The 21,145-nt window shown below is 40.6% G+C and overlaps 1 protein-coding gene across 1 annotated transcript in view; it reads right to left on the bottom strand.

Annotated features, from left to right (window-relative positions):
* The window catches only part of LOC124805609 (dipeptidase 1-like), a gene marked incomplete at its 5' end in the record, with an annotated part of 107,135 nt that overhangs the window by 44,554 nt on the left and 41,436 nt on the right, over positions 1 to 21,145 (bottom strand). The window contains one exon of the mRNA XM_047266176.1: positions 9,063 to 9,132. Within this exon, the coding sequence (XP_047122132.1) occupies positions 9,063 to 9,132 (70 nt within the window). The remainder of the gene's footprint in view (positions 1 to 9,062; positions 9,133 to 21,145) is intronic.

Genomic DNA, 21,145 nt, shown 5'->3' with positions numbered 1-21,145 from the left:
GCCGATATTTTTGGTTTCGCGTCTACCGCGCCGGCATCAATTGGATTGCAGTGTTGGATTGCAGTGAATGAATTTGCGTGTGACAATAATGAATAGCGAGGAAGCCTGTGCTGAGATTAGCCGTTATTAAATATGTATGACGAAGGCAGTGGCTGTCTCCTTTTTCTTGTGTTTTAGAGACGAATATAGGTTCTTGATTAATGAAGCTGTGTTGGCGTTCTTCTTGTCACCAGACGTTTCATTATTACAGCATTTGAGAAGGAAAAATGGAATGTAACAACTCCGTAGCAGTCCATTCCGATTGCCAGCCCCATTAGGTACATGGTCACATTAATTAATATTTATTTGGGCTGCTATTCAGATACCGATCGGGCGGGATACATAATATCGGAGGTGTTACACCCTTGGCTTACCGTGAAAGGACTAGTGCATTTTTCGGACGAATCGTAAAGAACAATAGGTAATTTTACCTTGCTTAAAGCGAGAAAATATTTTTCAATTTTGGATCGAGACAGAGCATAAACTTTGAAATCGCGACAAGAAACAGTGCATTTTGAACAATACGAAGTTATAGCATCTTACGATTGTGATTAAACTTTTTCCTTGCCATATTAGATAAGAATAATAGTGTCAATAAACTGTGTTATAATGTGCAAATGCGTAAATCCCCGCGAAAAACTGTGAAAAGTGAACACTAAAGAAAGACACGTGTGAACATTACAACAGCAAAACGAACTAAGAATTCGTCACGGAAGCCTTAAAGAAGTGTTTAGTGGTAATATTGTGACTGGAATTGCATTTTAAATAGTTAAAATCGGACAGCTTCATGTGGACCCATAAACTGTTATGCAGGCGACAATGTATTGTGGCGACGCAATTATTGAGTGACATACGCAGACCCGTGTAGCAGCTGTGCCAAAGAGCTTCGATCTGTGAGGTGATTTCACACGTCATACCGACTACCTGTGCAAGGAGTAGTTCAAGCACAGACGCACTACACCGATGATCTTTAGCGCGACTTCGAGACACCGAGCGCCGACCCGGCATCTAGCGGCCGAACTACAAACTACGTCCGCCGGCAGCGCCACAGAGCGGCCGACGGAGAACTACGATGACTCGCCACAGATCTTCAGCGCGACTTCACGTGGTTCTGGCAGCAGTACAGCGCCACGCCCACTTCAAACATCAAAACATCGCGACTCGTGGTAACGTCAGTTGGTGAGTGAAGACGACTGGTTGGCCTAACATTAAATTGTAGTGCGCAGTCTTCGTGGTAAATAAACAATTGTAAACGGAAGTTCACATTAGGAAAAGTGCCCAATTACAGTCATTTCCGAAAAGTTTGCGAAACATACTCTGAAATAAAGCATACTTATTTATGCATACTGCACAGTCTAAATGGTGATTATACAGATATGCTTATTGTTTTTGGGGATTTTATATTTATAGATTTTATGAGTGGTGTGATTTATCTTGTTTAGAACATTTTACATAAGCTGTGTATGTGAGAATTGATATTTGAAGTTATTAGGTTTTGATAGTTGTTATGTTCAGTTTTCATACGTAGTGTATCAATTTTGGGATTAACTGAAAATACTGCAGGTACTGTTTGATTAGTTTCGTGGTAATTAGGAGCGTTTTGGGTTACTAGAAGTTATTTTATATTACTTGCCTGTGCATTAAAAATAAACCAAACATGTCTACTGAAGATAAGCAGGTTTGTGAGGCAGTAGTTGAAAGGAAAGCGATAGGACAGGAAGACAGAGATGATTCAGGAATCAGTGGTTATGGATTGTCATTAGATAGCCCATTAGCACATTCAACTAGTTATCCTGAGACACCGGGACAAACGACGAGAAATAAGCCAGTTTCAGAGGATCCAGATATACGATCAATGTTGGCAGCCTTGCTAAAAGAAACTAGAGAGAGGGAAGAAAAGTTCCACAAATCAGTAGAGAAAAGTTTACAAGAAAATAACGCATCACTAAAGGAAGATTTACGAGAATCGTTAGAGAAAGGTTTACAAGAAGCTATAGAAAGGGAAGAAATATTCCACAAATCATTAAAGGAAGATTTACAAGAAACTATAGCACAAGAGTTCAAAACATCGCAAATGAAGATGGAATGTAATCTGTAGAAGGAAATGCAGGAGTTACCAGAACGACTGAAGATGAACGTCGACGAGAGAGAGAGTAAGCTACAGAAGAATATAGACCAAGTCGAGGGAGACGTGGAGAAGATGGAAGGAAAGTTAACAAAAAAGATAGAAGACGATGTTGAAGAAACTAAAGCCGAATTGGGAGAAAGGATCGACGAAGTGGAAACAAATTGCAGTCATCGAATTGCCGAGATGACGCAGATGCAGAAACAATGCAGCGATGCGTTTAAGGGGATAGGAGATAGGCAAAACCAATTGGCTGTCAATCTGAGAAATGCTATAGCAGTGCAACGAGAAGAGGATAACCAGAGGATGGCAATGGAAGGTGAGGCCTTCACTTGGGGAGTCAAGAAGAAGGAAGGGACTACTAATTATGATCAGTTTAAAGGAGATTTCTTGAAGAAATACTGGTCCAAAAGTCATCAGTGTGCAGCACTTGAGGACCTACTACACCGCAAGTCCCTTACCACATGGAGAGGAACGTTGAAAGAGTTTACCGAACATTTGTGGGAATTGAACGAGACCGTGGAACAACCCCTGAGTGATCACATAATGATATCAGCGGTAAAAAGAAGAATGAGCCAGAGAATGCAAGAGACTGTATCCGGGAGCCTAATTAAAGATAGGGAGGCCTTGATGGAGATACTGGAACAGTTGGAATCTGTTCGATCACAGGAACACAGTCAAGCTAATGATCAAAACCGAGAGGAAAGTAATGACCCAAGGAATCATTTTAATCATTCGTCTGATTATAGAGGAAGAGGGGGAGGGACCGGAAAACTGAATGACACTCCAGGTGAGGTCTGGTCAAGAGTGAGAGCTACAAGGACCCGAACAAACCTAGTAAGATATATTTAGGACATTTAGTTGTTGAACGGACATTTGAAAAAGGGGAATGTTTATTTGCATTGTATTTTCTGATGTATTATAACTAGAACTTCATATTTCATATCGACTATTATCTGAGAATGGGTATAAAACCTGTAACAACTAATTTGTAGTATAATAATTCATATGTCATGTGTTCAAGTAATGATTTTTGATTGTATGTTGTGTGATTCATTCAATATTGGACTATAGAGGACTATTGCTATTTGATATAAAAAAATTGTAATTTGGACAATGCCATGTTTATGAGGTGTAAAACCTTTTGTAGAATATTATTGTGGAGGCAGCCCACTACCAGAGTCGAGGGATTATTTGGTGAATTGTAATTTCATTTATTATTTACACTCTGTGTTTTGTTCAGATGTAGCAGTGTCTAATTCCCTTGCCGATTCTTTTACGCCGGAGGCTCCAAAGAAGTTTTCGAGGGCGGGGATGTAAGGGGTCCGTAGGCCCTTACTGTAAGTTTGCACTCGGCACAGGTCGACAGGGCAAACAATCGATAGTGTGTCGTGTTGCGAGAGCGAGTGTGAGTTGAAGTCAGTTCCCAGGTTGCGGGCCGAACCGTGTGGAGGCCTGTTGCTATATCCCAAGGCTATACCGACAAAGGGAGTGGCCATCGCCGCGGTTTAACCCCTTTGTGTTAGAATAATACGGGAAAGTGAAGAAGTATAATTACTAGAGTGATCAGTGATATTTCTGTGCCGATATTTTTGGTTTCGCGTCTACCGCGCCGGCATCATTTGGATTGCAGTGTTGGATTGCAGTGAATGAATTTGCGTGTGACAATAATGAATAGCGAGGAAGCCTGTGCTGAGATTAGCCGTTATTAAATATGTATGACGAAGGCAGTGGCTGTCTCCTTTTTCTTGTGTTTTAGAGACGAATATAGGTTCTTGATTAATGAAGCTGTGTTGGCGTTCTTCTTGTCACCAGACGTTTCATTATTACAGCATTTGAGAAGGAAAAATGGAATGTAACAACTCCGTAGCAGTCCATTCCGATTGCCAGCCCCATTAGGTACACGGTCACATTAATTAATTAATATTTGGGCTGCTATTCAGATCCCGATCGAGCGGGATACATAGTATCGGAGGTGTTACATGATGACCACAGATGTTAAGTCCCATAGTGCTCAGAGCCATTTGAACCTTTTTTTTTTTTTTGTTTCAGAGGAAGGGAAATACCTTGTTCGGTTCTCCACCGAATCGGAATGCGACCCGTGACGTTCTCAAAATAGGAAAAGTATGATAACCATGACAAAATTTCCGTTTTAAAAGCGGCTATACAGGGTACATTGTAAAAGGTGTCACATATCCCTGCAAGAGGGAGTATTGGTCAAAAGTGGAAGAAACATTTCCGAAAATTATATTTCCAGAAACCAGTACCGCTTCAAACATGGACCGTTTTACGTAGGAATGTAACGTGTATCTACCGATGGCGTAAGCCGCACAAGTGGCCGCGTAGTAAATTACCACAATATGCGCGTGTGGGCAGATGCAAATCCTCCAGCATTCATTGAGGTGAGGCATCAATGTCTGAACATGAAATATCGCTGAAAGACTGTTGGGTTCATAGAGCTCAAAAAGATTAACATGTGACGTGTAGAACGTTGCTCTTCCATAAAGACAACGGCTACGGCTACTGCACAGTGAGGCACCTTCCAGTTTTGTACAGATCGCCCTAAAGCAACTCAGCAAAACGTTACACGGGCGATGGATTGGTCTTTGAGGTGCAACTGCAAGGATTTCCATTTACTGTACTTGTATAGTTGGGATTTCTAGTTATGAGGGCTTTTGAAGGCTTTATTGCACGCTCACTCCAACAGTAAAGTGCAGACGTCAAAGGAGTGTGTGATCAATGAATGTGAAGCAGTGGGATTGGAGGCAGGTGTTCACTGCGAAAAAGGGATGAAGGATAGGAAATCATGCGTGGTAACCCCAAGCGGCACAATATGCAGTATCTACTACGCTACAGATGGGAACAAGAGGACGAGTTGGTCCATAACTTAACAGCTGTTGGTTTGGTGACATATACGAACCGGTCTTCTATTTTCCTGTAGTAGTGTTAAACATTTTTTAAGTACCCTGCATGGAAGGTAATGGTCATAACAAAGAAATATCTCACTGGTGTCCGATTACAGAGTTAACGGCGAACGTCTTGAGGACGTAGCATAGCATTCTCTGCTGCAGGAAACACAGAGACAATCAGTACTAGTCGGCGTGACCGTAAGTTGCCTGTCAATGATGGATCTACACGTCATGTTCAAGAGAGACGGGGACCAGGTAGAACGCTGGATGTTGCACCCACCCAGCACATTAAGAAGTTACAGGTATTCACTGTGACCTAAACCTAGCCAGCGAGACTCACTTTGCCTGTTGCCAAACCAAATGTGTCTTCCGTTCAGACATTGTTAGCGGAAACGTGTAGGCTTCAGTTAATCGTCGGCATTTCAAACTTACGGTAAATAGCGGTACCCCTTAGGAAAATAACCACAAGGGATGGGAATGAACACCAGATGCACTCTGTGTATATCCCCGTGCCCCCATTCTCATGTTTAAGAGACTATTCCGTTAGTCACGAAACTCACAGTCTGATACATTGTCCACAGAACAGATCGTGGCCACTTTTCTCTGGGTCTAGTGGAAGTTTTGAAGCAGAGACTGCGAAAGTTCGGTAAGAAGCTATGCTGTAACTTACTGGACTTGCGCCATACTGTTGACATCATCAAAATCCCTCTAGTTAAATATGATGTGCACTACATATCAGAGACAGTTACCGAGGTAGTTGGCTGTCTGTGGATGCACACAAGGGCTTTTATAGCTTAGACGACTCTCAATGTAATCCAGATAACGATACGTGTAGCAAACCAGGAAACACCTGTGAAAGATCTAAAGAAACACATATTACAGATGAGAGTGTTAAAATCCTAGATTAACTGCAAAAGGATTCGCAACAAAGTGCCAAAGCTTGAACCGCCCCTAGTAGTCAGTGAGGCTGACGTAATACGATGAACATGTAGTTCTGGACCCCACTCATTACTGGGATATGCAGCACTTAGAGGATACCCACGCGGAGACTGGTATCAGGGACCATGAAGCAGTTATGGCAACAATGAATGCCAAAATACAAAGGGCAACTAGAAATATTTGTGTGTTCAGCATACCAGACAAACAAGCAGTAGTGTCACTAGTCACTCACAGGCAATCCTGGAGGTGAAACTGAAAGCAGAATTGCTGAACTATATTTACAAATATTTTTGTTCAAAAAAATACTACGAGTATTGCCCCAGGTTAATTCTTATGTCAGCGAAATGATGAATGGATAGATATTAGTGACAATGGCATTGATAAACAGCCGGAATTGTCAAAATTAAAGAAAGCTCCAGCTACCGACTGAATCCGTATCATATTCTATACCCACATTGCGGCTGAATTAGTCCCTCTGTTAACTACAATCCGTCGTTGGTCACTTGTACAAAAAACCGTGCCCAGTAGTTGGAATAAAACACAAGTCACACCCATCTACAAATCTACAACAAGGGTAACAGAAGTTATCCAAAAATTACCGTCTAGTATTCTTGGCCACTATTTGTTGTAGAGTGTTATAAAACATTCTAAGCTCAAACGTAATGAGGTATCACGAACAGAATAAATTACCCCATGTCGATCAACATAGACTTCGAAAACATCGTTCGTATGAAGCCGAACTCGGATTTTTGCAAAACGACTTACTAAAAGCCCAGGATCAGGCCAGTCATGTAAGTAAAACATTTCCTGATTTGCGGAAAAGTATTTGTCTGAGTACCACATCTACGATTATCAAAATTACCGTCGTATAGGGTACCAAGCGAAATTTGGGTTGAGGAATTTTTGCAGGCAGGACGCAGCTAGTTATTTTGCCTGGGGTGTCAGTGAGAGAAGCAGAAGTGACTTCGGATGTACTCGAGGGTAGTGTGCTGGGTTCACTGCCGGTTCTTGATGTATATTAATCATATTGTGGGCAATATCAGTAGTAACCGCATACTTTTCACAGATGATGGACTTATCTGTAATAAAGTACTGACTGAAAGCAGCCACACAAATCTTCAGTGAGATTTTGATAAGATATCAAAATGATCCAGAGATGACTTCCTTAAAATAATGATGTGCACTTCACAAAACGAAAAAAAACATTATATCCTATGACAGTGGTTAGGATTGGAATTGGTACAATCAAATACGTGAGCGTAATACTTTGTAGGAATGTATAGTGCAACGATGTATATCCAAGATAAGGAACAAATTTAACAAAACGAAAGAAGAGGCATGCTCTAAAAGCCAAGCAAGTTATGAATCAGAAGCAACAGCACATTTACCTTGGTATGAAATTGCCCAAACAGTATTATTTTTAGACTGTCAATATATTTCTCTTATGATATGGATGCGGAAGGATTCTGAAGAGACACGACAACTATGACATATAATAATGCAGCTGCTTTGCTACCGATGTGATTAGTCCACCAAAACACCTAAAATCATTCAAATTATCCTTTTGTACTAACAAAAATGCCATTAGCCGATTCGCATTTTGCCTACAGATTTTCTTCTAGTACTTACTTACAACAGGAGTATTCAGAATTTTAATCAACATCTAAAAAGTGAAAGACATGTAGTTCTATGGCAACTTTCGGTATTCATATAACTGATAACCACTACCCTCTTATTACAGTTCAGTAAAATGAGGACATCATTAGAAATAAAAAAATCAAGTCTACTCTAAAAGGCGGGTAGCAGTCAGGGCGAACAGGCTTAGATTGTGGGGTCATGTTACACGCATGGGAGAAGCAAGGCTACCCAAGAGACTCATGAGTTCAGCAGTAGAGGGTAGGAGGAGTCGGGGCAGACCAAGGAGAAGGTACCTGGATTCGGTTAAGAATGATTTTGAAGTAATAGGTTTAACATCAGAAGAGGCACCAATGTTAGCACTGAATAGAGGATCATGGAGGAATTTTATAAGGGGGCTATGCTTCAGACTGAACGCTGAAAGGCATAATCAGTCTTAAATGATGATGATGATGATGATGACTCTAAAAGGCTGGAGCCAATACAGCATTCTACACGGTGACCTGAAATATAAATCTGCGATTGAAATTGGTTGAATATACTTGTGAGTATCATTTCTATACAAAAGTTACAGCCACTGAAATTTCATACTTAACGAATATCTGAGAATTTACTATAGTTAAATTTTCGTAGCGTATTCCATTGGCTGTACCTGTATTAAATGATAACATGAAAACTGTGTGAGTAATTACAGTTTCCTTCTAGTTTATGTTGATGAACATCCGCCTTTAATGCTATGCAGAGACAGTTAGTTTCACAGTCACTTCATTTACTAAATTATTCGTTATTCTAATATGTATATTCCACATCTCAAAGTTATATAAAAGATAGCAGGATATAGATTTGAAGATATCATGAATCATATTTACGTTTTGTGGACCTTCTGTTTCAAGTACGAGGTTGTACTCCCTGTGAAACTCAAAATTAAACATGATATTTGCGGAATGCGGAAGATAGCACTGCAAACCAAATTAGATGTGAAATTGAAGGGACCAGAAACGGGCCGATTTAATATCGTCTTCATTCATTTGCGTTTCGCGGCTGAATCACTCTGTCAGCCACAGGCCCTTTTCCCGCTTCTGTCTTAATCTGGATATCCCAGCTGCCTTGTCTCACAAAAAGACAAATGAAATCTGCCAATTGCCCGAGCAGATAGTACTAATTAACAGTGACCCCGTAATTATCTTCGAATTAAATACACGTCAATAACAGTGAAATGTGAGTGGCAAGTGGATCAGGAGTTTATTTCCCGGCATTTACTTGGATGTTGTCTAAATTGTGTACTCATACTCTCTAAAACGTTATTTTTACATATTAAACTATATTATAATGAGATCATTTAATCATCAGTAAGCGTTACAGGATATGCGCTGTAGTCATCTGTTAACGGTAAATTACGCTGGAGTACTACTTACCCTCCCAAAGTTGGAGAGGCCTCCTAGAATTGGTATCCTTCCCGGCTCGTCCACTGTTGAGCAGTCTGCCCTAACAAACAGGTGGAGTCAGTTCATTGATTCCAGACAGAAATAAGCGAATGCATTATGAATTACACCAAAAGATCAATGCACTGAAACTATTCCGGGGGAATCCGCCGCCGTTCTGTTGGAGCAGCTGAAAGCAATGTTTATTGTAGCAATTTTCACACTTATTCTAGAAACTACAGGCAATTACTTGAAATAAGCAAATAATTGCTCCTGAAATTGATTGTTAGTAAATCTTATATAATTTTTTTTCGCAGGGTGCATTGTTTTGGTCACTGTATTCCGTTACTCTAAAATACAAGCTATTATATATATACAGGTTTATCACTTCCGCTACATCACTGTACACAAACTTGATAAATGATACAGATGTATGTGGTAAAGGGTAATAATGGTTAAAACTTTTTATTGTATTCTACTTCCACCATTTTAACTTAGCTTCAGGCAGTGATGTCAGCAGTTACGTAAATCGCTCCGCAGTACTTGTTGCAGGCTCTGATGCTATTACGCTGAGCTAGGGGTGACACCATGGTATTGCTGACTGCGAGACGTCAACTTTCGCCCACAAACCCGGCAATGGGAGAACCGGGAAACGTCTCGTGAGATAGGGAAGAGGTTCGGCGAGCTGGCCGCAACAGCGGTTCGTTCTCTTACCTTCCAGCTTCCTCACCCTCCGGACATGTCCAGCAGTCCGTGTTGAGGGCGAAATACTCTTTCCGTACCATGTGCGGTTGACTCCGCGGGCGTAGCCAGTTTTCAATAACGTTGTACCCTGTAGTGGTATTTCTTGGGAATAAAACTCATTTTCCCCGGATCTGGATACTACTCAGTTTACATGTAGGGAAAACACCCCTGATACCATCCTGACATGAACACAGCAGAACTTACTTGCATTTCGGTGAGCCTATGAAGAAACAAAACCAGCTGAGAGCGAATACCAGTAAAGACCGCCTGATAATGGTTGTCCATTTGTGCATTGTGCATTGCCATAAATATTATAGACGTCGATCAAGTTTCGTAGCAGGTTTAGAAAATTTTTCCCTGGCGCAAAACAAGAAGCAATTGCCCAGCTTGTCGATAATTTGCCATTTTTCCCGATAATCTCAATGGCATTGATGTACAGGAACCTCTGCACTGTTTGTTATTCCTGCTTTGGTGTCTCACATCCAAACCAAGAACCAGGAATGAACCAGGTATGACCAGTTTAACAGCTTAGGTCTCAGTATAAAATTTGTGAAAGAAATAGAAAAAAGTATAAATTTCCTAGATCTTAAAATTTGAAATGTGAACAGCCAAGACAAATTCTGAATTTTTCGTAAGCCATACACCATAGATTGCACAAAAAATAATGTTTCTTGGCATCCAGTTTGCCATAAGCCACCCGTTTTCAATTTATGGTGCATAGACTAAGCAACTTGCCACTAGATTATGACGAAATAAAACATTAACGCGGTATCTTGCAAGGAATAGCTATTAATAATGTTTTGAGACCTGAAATAATCACCGAACTATTTGAGCGAAAACTTAGACACTGCAGATACGGCTGATCCAATTACACTAGAAAAAGGAAGTGCCATGTGCAAAAGGACTAAGTTTACCAAATTACCATACTTAGAAGGATTCTTGGATAAAATCGCAATGATATTCAAGAAAACCAACGTAGGGATCAGTTTCCACAAAGACAATACATTATAGAAGGAAATTAGACAGAGCTGTTGCAGAACCAGCCAGTATTAAGATGAAGGAAGTATAGAATAGAATGTGGCTCATACACAAAATGCTGTACTATAAAACTGGAAGGGCGTGCACTGACGGGTTTAGAGAACACTTACATGTTAACATTGTACCTTTATAAATCATTGTTCACTTTGTTAAGCATTGTATTGTTGAGACCAAAGTGAAGATCATGCAGAATGTTCTCTGTCTCTTTGAACAACTTCTTCATCCTAAAATCATTGGCTTGGAATATCATTTCATAGGAATAGTTGCTATCCCCATACCACTGTTTAAAGAAGGTTCATCGTTACGTATTATCACGTTGCACCATATGGTAAGCAACAGTTTCAATGTGGTTTGGAAATTTTATTTTAAAAATACACATCAAGAATGAGATTTTCACTCTGCAGCGGAGTGTATGCTGACATGAAACTTCCTGGCGGATTAAAACTGTGTGCCGGACCGAGACTCGAACTCGGGACCTTTTAATACAAATCAAGTTTGCCGTTGCTTACCTGCTGTTTGCTGTTGTGCTTTCGAGAAATATGCAACAATGTTGTCAGGACTCAAGGTAAGTGGAAATTTTTATTTTGGCCAGATAATTATTTCACTTCAGCTGCGCATTTAATATAAAGACAAATTGTATTCAGACCAGTTACAGTTCAGTTCAAATTAGGTTCTGTTTAGTCAGAGGCTGGCATACGAGTTTAAGTTGGATAACAGTTTGTGGATTCATACTTCTGATTATACATGGACGTTTTATAGTTGGGAGGTAAATTAGATCTAAATATCATACAGAAACACGTAGTGGGAAACTTATATCTACCTAAGTTCCCCAAGAGCTGCTTAACAAAGTGAACAATGGTTTAGAGACGGTACAACGGTAACAGAATTTTTATCAAAAAGCTTACTCAGTTGATATGTTAATGCATGAGTCATGGTAGTGGAGTGGTCTTTCTGTCAACTCTGAGCACGTGAACAAAATTAAATAGCTGACAATAGTCATTCCGACAAAGTAGCTACGTAGTGCTCCAGTATTACCTGAAACTTTTTCTCTCAAAAAAAATTGCGTTATTAAGAATTTATATTCTTTTCATCTTTCAATATGTACATCACATTCATCCTTGCTATCCTTTACAGTAAATCACTCTTTATCTGACTGATCGAATCACAAGTCCACACAGCACCACTGGATACGTACATCACCTACCACACTTCAGTTAAGAATGTATCACACTGCACAGAGGCCAAGACTACGCCACAAGGAGACCGAAAGTCGTTTAACAGTAACACAACTTGCTCTCTCTCTCTGGCGTTCACATCAGTAACTTACAAAAATCAAAATGATATGCCCACCTTACAGTTTATTTGATAATACGAATGGTGCTTATGACGTTTTTGTTAGGTAACATGGAAGAATGATATGAGCTACCACCTTTTATTTTCATACTTATTTTATTTATTTTTAGAATCTCTTACATAATATGATGTGTTTTACCAGTTCTTCGTAAGTGCTATGTAACAAGTTCTCTAAGTGGTCACTGTTTTTCTGTTGTATTGCAGTTTTTATATGTGATAACAAAGGAGGAGCAAGTGCACGTCCATACATTTTATCCTCTTCATTTCATTTAATCTTTATACTGTATCTTGCCTAATTTTATCTATTTTAGTTGTGCATTATTATATTGCGTAGTTACTTTTTCCGCTTTTGTCGATAACACTTTAAGCACTTTGGAATTTATTAGAATATTTACATACTTTTTATGTAACTACATTCCCCATTTGGGGGTCAATAAAAACAAATATATGTATTTATGATGTAGCATCTTTTGCTGTATTGCCCAAATTTTTTGTGCTGTATTGTTGGCAGGATCGTTCGTGAGCATTTTGTGGCTTCTACGCTTTTTTCCTCAGTTGTTATATAAACAAACAAAATAAGATATAAGGAAAGTCCAAACCGCCCACGTTAAAATTAAACTCAAAGTTATAGTAACTGGGTAGGGGAAATTTTCTTGCTCTGTAAATCACAGGAGATAGAGGGGATACATGGTAAGATTACAATGAAGGTCTCTACAAGGAAGATACGTTATCAGGTGGCTGGTCAAATAAGAGGGAAAATTGTTGCAAATGTATTTTACAAACTATAAATTTGGAGATATATGATCAGACTTTCGGAAAAATTTCATCCACAAAATTCCTAAGATAGCAGTGGAAGAAAAGTGTCAAAATTACTGCACAATCACCTTAACAGTTCAGCATCCAAGTTGCTGACAAGTATAATACAAAGAAAAACGGAAAAAGAAATTTAATTATCAGTTGGATGATCAATTTGCTTTATGAAAAGGCGCCAGAGAGGCAGTTCTGACGCTACGCTAGATAATTTGAGCAATACCTATTAAAAATCTGAGGATTACTACATCTGTCGAGCTATAAAAAGCGATTTTAAAATACTTGTAAAATTGTGCAAACATTGGATACTTTCAGAAAAATAGATGTAACGGATAGAGAACAATTGATAGTACAAAATATGTACAAAAGATAAAAATGTAAACGGATATCAAAAACGAAGTGTTCCGACTAGATCCCGTTGGCCAATCAGTGCATCAGAGAAACAAGGAAGGTGGTTTAGAAGTGGGAGAAACTAATCAGGGTTAAGGGGTACGATTATAAGATTAGCTGAAGACGTGAAACTGAGAAAGAATAGCAGGACGTGTTGAGTGGAATAAAAAAATGGTTAAAATGGCTCTAAGCACTATGGGACTTAACTTCTGAGTTCATCAGTCGCCTAGAACTTAGAACAAATTAAACCTAACCAACCTAAGGACATCACACACATTCATGCCCGAGGCAGGATTCGAACCTGCGACCTTAGTGGTCGCTCGGTTCCAGACTGTAGCGCCTAGAACCGCACGGCCACTCCGGCCGGCTGAGTGGAATAAAAATTGTATTGATCACTCATATGGATTGCCAGGAAACAGAAGGATTATGAAAGTAATGAGTGGTAGCACAATAAATATCACACCTAAATTCAACATAGAAAATGAATACGAAGTAGATAAAGCGAAGCAATTGAACTGCCGCAAAACAACACATTATAAACCTGGCCAAAAGTAATCTACTAGTATGAAACACCAGCGTTATTATGAGGAATAAATCTCTCAGGATGTAAGTTTGGAACACAGCCTTATATGTAAGTGAATTAGGGACTGCGGTAAAATCTAAAAAGAAAAAAAAATCGAACCGTGGAGAGGCGGTACTGTAAGGGAAGCTGAAATTTAGATGGACCGATAATAAATCAGGAGGTTCGTCGCAGACTTAATGAGGAGAGTTATATAGGGAGAACATTGTTAAGAAGCTGGAACTGGATAATAGGATATGTGTCTAGACAGCAAAGAGCAACTTAACACGCTACTAGAGAGAGCATTAGAAAGCAAAACAAGGACAAAGGGTTTGCAATATATCCAAATCCTAAATGAAGACATTCGGTGCATGTACTACTGTTCGTTGGCACAGGAGAGAAACTCGTAGTGGACGGTATCCAACGAAAAACGTCTCGGACGAAATTTGTTATTGCGTTCCAGGTGGAGCAACGAAGAACGTCCCTGGTGTGAGGAGTGGCACTTAGGGACCTTAGCCTCCTGATGCCAATTGGGGACCTACTTGAGTGAGAAGTAGCAGCTCCAAGGTCTCACAGAGCTATAGTTCATCCAATAGAAAGATCAACGTCATATCTATCTATTGTACAGCCTTTTCTTCCTATGAAGATAGTCACTACGATCGAAACCGTTAGAAAATTAATATTAAATCTGTACAGCTCATGGCAAACACGCAATTCTTCGAAATCTGTGAAACTGACAACAGTTGGGCGAGTGGTATTCTGGGGCCACGCCCCTCCATACTGCATCCAAATAACACAATCGGTAGAGGATGTCACGCCGTCCGGTGAGTCGAAACTTACATCTGGAGGCATTTATGCGAGGTTGTGCAACGAATGTCAGTGCAGTCGATCTTTCACTTTGTGCAATAGTCTTGAGTATGATATCTGGACATATCGCCAAAGAAGTTATTTCACTAGCGATTTGCAAGTTTTTACGCTTTTGGAGATTATGAATCAACATCAGGGATACAGTCGCAGAGTGTGTGGTGGGGAGTGGAAGTTGCTAAGGATTTCTACTGGACGTGGTTCTAGCTATAATTTATTGGTAAACGCAATAACCATGTTACATTTGGTGGTTAGAGAGATTTTGCAAGCATGAATAATGGCCTCCTCCAATCCATATTTGAATTTGGTCACCTTAGCTAATAGATTAAATAACTTTCTAACTTTGGCGATTACCAATAATATCTACAGCTCAGTGCTTCACGCTTTTCACATAGACATAGTGTAAGAAACATTGTAAAATCTTAAAATAGTTGGATGTTTAAGAAACAATCGCTTAGCACCTATCGTATTAAACTTCGAATTATCTTAGGATTCTCGTATACACAGCCGGCCGGTGTGACCGAGCGGTTTTAGGTGCTACAATCTGGAACCGCACGACCGCTACGGTTGCAGGTTGTAATCCTGCCTCGGGCAGGATGTGTGTGGTATCCTTCGGTTGGTTAGGTTTAAGTAGTTCTAAGTTCTGGTGGACTGATGACCTCAGATATTAAGTCCCATAGTGCTCAGAGCCATTTGAACCATCTCGTATACACAATTCCGTCTGGATCCGCTGCTCCACGTCCCACTCGGCCCCAGATAACACTTGCGACATAGCAGTCGCAGAAGCCCATTCTATTGCGACTGCCGAGACCTTTCTTGAAAGGCTCATCCACGCAAGGAACACTTCAGTATATCATAAGAAGTCAACATTCAGTGACGCTCCATGTTTTCCATATGGAGTAATAGCCTTCACTTACACCCAAACGTCTAGATATCAGACACTTAGATCGGTACCAAACGTTGTATGTCAATAGAGTATCAACCAAATCACCGATTCAGTTATGCTGAGTGCTGTCGTTCAGTAGAACATGCATAAACATTAATTAAAAGTGCCATCAGCACAGCTACAGAGCAAAGCAAAAGTTATCTGTGTGCAAATTTATTGTAGTTCGCAGGTGGGTGAGAAGATAGCGCTTTCAGGCGTCTTACGAAAGGTTCCGAGTTCAAATCCCAATAACGACAACTTTTTTTAAACTTCTTACAAGTGAAACTGTTGTATGGGAGGACATTTTCCTGACATGTAAAATGACTATTCGGAGTTTGTAGCAATATTGTTTTGGCACTCTGCTTTCGCTGCGTTAGTTGAACGTTACGTACTTATTACTTATCTTATCCTTTTGTTTATTATTAATTATTATTTATACTATATCTTCCGCATGTGTGATACAACTGTTTTCTTTGGTTTTCTGTTCTGATTGTATATTCTGTAAAACTACAACTGTACCCTACAGGTTTATTACTTTCAAAGAAACTAAGCGAAGGCAGACAGCCAAGAGAACATTACAGTAAACTCCTAACAGCCTTTTACAGGTCATAAACACGATGTCCAATAAAACACTATCACGCATAATACAGTCAAAGGAATTTGTCCTTATTGGAATTCGAAACCATGACCTTTGAAACGTGAATCTAACGCTCTACAAACTTCCCCACACACACATTTTATGTAGTTGCTCATAGCTGTGTTTTTGATGTGCTCCGTAGTTATGGTGTTACTTTTAATTAATGTTTACGCCGATTATGCTGCACGACAACATATAATGCGAATTACATCCAAATTTTGGTTGATACTTTATCGACAAATGGCATTTGGTGCCGACCAGAGTGTCTGACATCTCGAGGATTTGGTGTTCGAGACGTCAAACTATTTATCTAGAATGAGGAAGTGCAACACAAATGCAGGTATCGTCACCATGCCAACTGACAAGAAATATCTGTACAGTAGAGAGTACTTCGGTTTTGACAGGTCGAGGCCGTGAAATCGTGTAACCAAAATTTTTATTACGAATCGTTTAACAGCGGAACGTGAAGATAGGAGCATTCGGTGAACCATACGAGCCAAAGGCATTTGCGATTTACTGGATACTGGCGTGAGTTTGATTCACATTCCAATACATGGTGTTCCAGAGGACAATATTCCTCAGTCTGAATGACGGAGGGGAAGACGTTCCAGTCTCCCATTCCACAGTCTGTTTTTGACTCTACGACTGAATTTGACTTGTACTGCATCACAAGGCATTCAAGTATTCACCGTGTGACTGCATAAATGTACTGTATTCAGATGACGTTTCACTCCGTGTGCTGTCAACGCCGCCATGCAATAGTGATGCCAATGACACGTTCTTACTAGGTACTATGACTGATCACCAGTATATTATAGAGTTCAGACGGCGGCAGTATCTGTCTCTTGCCCAAGAAGACACCTGCAGCAGATTAATGCTAATTAAAATTCTGTCGTAATCACACAGGATGTAGTGGGAACTGAAAACATTTTAGAGCAGCTGGAACGTCATCTCCAATGCACCCGGTAACCAGCCTGCTGGTCGGACTCCTGGTTCAATCGATGCTGGAATTGTGGAGTCAAAGCAAAACACATCAGAGTCCATGCCCATGTCACGTAGAGAGGGCATGCAAATCATACAAAGGGAAAAAATACAATTATCTGTGAGCATAAAGTTCTGGCATTACTGTCACAAATCTCTGAGCGTTATTGTTTCATCTTCTGCCGCTATTTTGTAGTTGTTTTATTGAGCGTACTGGACATATGGGCCATTTTTGGAGGGGGAGGGCTATGGGTTTCTTGCACTAGGATGCTGCACTGCCGGTACGGTCTCAGATTCTGTCAGCAGAAGGCAGTCAGTGAATTTCATTAAGAGAGGCGAACTTCCCGAGAGAGACAGGCAGATTTTGTGGCAGTTAAGCTGCGACCTGCCCCAGAATATAGCTGAGTATGACATTTTTGCCCTTTCTGGATTAAAATCAATGGTAAAGGCACCGCGCACCTCCTGACCAGCCTGATAAAGAGGTTTTTTTTTCACTTCAAAATGTTGCTCATCGAATCAAATAGTGTCACGCCATGACAGTGCTTGGCGCGAAGAAGCCGACCAATTGAGGAAATACTGCTCTCGGTCAGTACTAATCTCGTGTCTCTTAATGGGCGTACTGTACTCCAAGACTGGCAAGTTTGTGCTGCGTTTCCCTTTTTTGATGAAGTACGCCTTATTTCGTCCATCATGTTGGCAACAGTATTGAGTCATCCCCTCCAAGTAGAGCTTTTTTGAAAGTAGATAGTTAGAGCGCAGAACGAGTTCTCGTTGCATTCGTGTTTCGTCCGCCATATGTTTCGCCTCCTGACTGTCGTCTGGTGCTCACTGCTTTGCTGATCTTGGGGATATTTGCAGTAGTACTCTGAGCAGCACACTAGTAGGTAAACTGGATTATAGCCTGTAATTTCGTCTCATGTGCTGTGCTTGTGCGAGCTGTCCAGATACGAGTAGCTTGTTGCGTTTTCTCCATGCAGTCTTCCATTTAATTTGGTAACGCCCCACAGTGTTGGCATTATTCTTTGTGAATACGATACAGGTTTTTAGAAGACTCACCTCTATGTAAGTTATTTGTGTATTTTTGCAATAATGAGAGCAAATAACGTTTGTTTACTCTCACACTTAATTAAAATTTCGAGATTCTTTAAACTATCCTACAACATTTCCATGATTCAGCGACTCACTAATAGTAAGCATAACCTGTAGTCCACCTAATCTGAATATTCCCACTGTGACTGCGCTATCGTTGTGCGCAATGGCCGACCCATTGACCTTCTTCTTGTTAATCAGTTAAGGTAACGGGCATTGCACTGTTCGTTCTGTTTCATTATGTCCGTTTATCCACTACGGGGAGATATGTCGATTTCCCTAGGATTGTAGGTATGCTGTCCTTTGTTTCACGACTACGTGGTAACGATCCTTCAGTTTTCAGACGTAGTAAGCCACAATATTTTTTAGATATATCATTTCAAAATGCAAGCCCACGCAGAAAACATAAACTTTCACTGTATTTACGTTTGAATATGAGGAGGAATGTGGGCAATATGAGGATAATATCCCAGTATCTGCATGGTGTAGAAGATGGATGACTTGGAGCTACAGCTATAGGTGACAGTTCTCAGTAAGTCATAATGACCAAAGTTCGATCGTCCCCCGACTATCAGCGTGTCAACATAACCTCCACAAAAATATATAGTGCCGCTTGTTAAGCCAGTTTTCATATCAGAAACTAAGTACCGTGATCTTCTGTATACCCTGTGATCATGTATCTCAAAATAGTAATCAAGATGTTAGCTACGCGACACATTGTTACTAGTTTATTACCATTTAATATACACTCTTGGCCATTAAAATCGAAACGCCAGGGAGGACGCAAAATATAGAAATTTCAGGTATTGTGCATGTTCACTATATTGGGAAGACTACACCATTAAATTTGCAAATGTTTTAGGAGTAAATTTAGTACACAGGGTGGCGCTTCTGCCAGCAACAATGGTTAACCCAGGTGGATATCGACTCGAACAGGGCTAGGACATAAATGCAGATATGTCAATCGATGCTGCATCATCTAACTGTTATTCACTCGTAACGTGGCGTGCCACTTTCTTGGCAACTCACTATCTGATGTTTTAAATGCGTGAGTGATAGGGTGTACTGCTACACAGGGGAACAGCCGAACACCCTCTGTATCCAAGCAGATCATGAAAATGCACGCAGCATGTAGTCGTGCTGTGTCTTGTTGAAAGCTAAAATGATGAAGTCTTGGTAGAGTACATGTCATGTTAGAAACCTAATGGAATCCATAGAAATTGAAGGTTTTGGCGAACCAGAGCTAATAGTAATGTGTACGCAATGGCACTCTACTCTGGCACACTGGGCCCGCATGGCGTTCAAGACTGCAATGCGGCAATGTTTGTTCTCCACGGAACTTTCACATCGGATACAGCTGTCATAATGCTGTATGCCGAACCGAATCTTGTCGGGAAAACAATGTGCTGCCACTCCTGTTTCCAGTTTTGCTGTTGTTGGGCACATACCGTCCGAGCACCCCTGTTTGCTGCTGCGTGGAGGGTAGCACGTGTCAGTGCTCACTCTATCTGTTGTGCACGCTCACCGTAGTCCTCCTAAAAAAATTAAAACAATGAAAGAAAAAACTAAGCCAATATAAGCGTATATAATTGTGTAGACAATTTTATGACAATAATTGCGTTAAAATAAAATCGTGATCCGAGTAGCCGATCACTAGATACTGAAGTTTTCATTCAGGTGATTCAGCTGAATTCACGAGTGCTACAAACAGGCGGTGTCTGCAACTGTTGCACAGTAGGGTGTTAGTGGTCAAAGAAACGCAAGTTACCGTGACGTGGACGCAGCCAAGGCGTCGGGAAAGTTCCGAAAGCTGGCGGATTGATACGAACTGTCTCTTACGCAGAAACGCGACTTACTTTGCATTAGCGGACACCACTTCATTACGACCGAGTTGATGTGTCCATAATATCATAAAACGATAGAGGAAAAGTAGCGCGAAATTAAGTGATGAACTGCAATGGGAGATAGGCCGAATTCCGCCAGATATCGTTGCAAAAGTGTATCCCACGGAGCAATTAATAGAAGATATCGTACTATGTAAATCAATGTCGCACACGACGGTCCGCACTGGAGAGGACACTCCACTATTCTGAAGAACGCTGATAGAAATGAGATGGGCAGACATGGTACGAAAGGTCACTCCACAGTTATGACACAAGATTTTTGTTTTACCTATTGATTAAGTATCGTCTCTGCAGGACAGGTCGTGGAGGAAGCGATTTGTGTCAAATTTTCAGTTTTATAGGATGTCAGACAAAGTGCAAAACTTATGCCAGGTATGATGCCATCACTGTAGTCACTGTAGGTAAGTTGGGTGTCTTGACTATTTTAGAGTTCACCGTCTCAGTTTCACGCTTACCAAGTGCTTCTCTTAACTGCCTGCCGTGCAGAGATGTCAAAATATGATGTTATCTTTCAGTTGGTTCAAGATGAGATGCAAATTGTTATATTTAATTCTAAATTATTGCATTGATGCACAACGAGCTCATTTTGGCGGAATTGTCAGTTTCAAGTGGACTTATTGAGATGTTATAACTGTTACAGTATACTTACTTACGACTACATACAGGGTGAGTTAGGAGGGTTGGGTTGGGTTCCTTGGGGGAAGAGACCAAACAGCGAGGTCATCGGTCTCATCGGATTAGGGAAGGACGGGGAAGGAAGTTGTCCGTGCCCTGTCAGAGGAA

The sequence above is a fragment of the Schistocerca piceifrons genome, chromosome 7 (assembly GCF_021461385.2).
Source record: "Schistocerca piceifrons isolate TAMUIC-IGC-003096 chromosome 7, iqSchPice1.1, whole genome shotgun sequence".
In the NCBI taxonomy this organism is placed as follows: domain Eukaryota; kingdom Metazoa; phylum Arthropoda; class Insecta; order Orthoptera; family Acrididae; genus Schistocerca; species Schistocerca piceifrons.
Note: the sequence above shows the minus strand (reverse complement) of the source record. Positions and strands in the feature narration are given on the sequence as shown.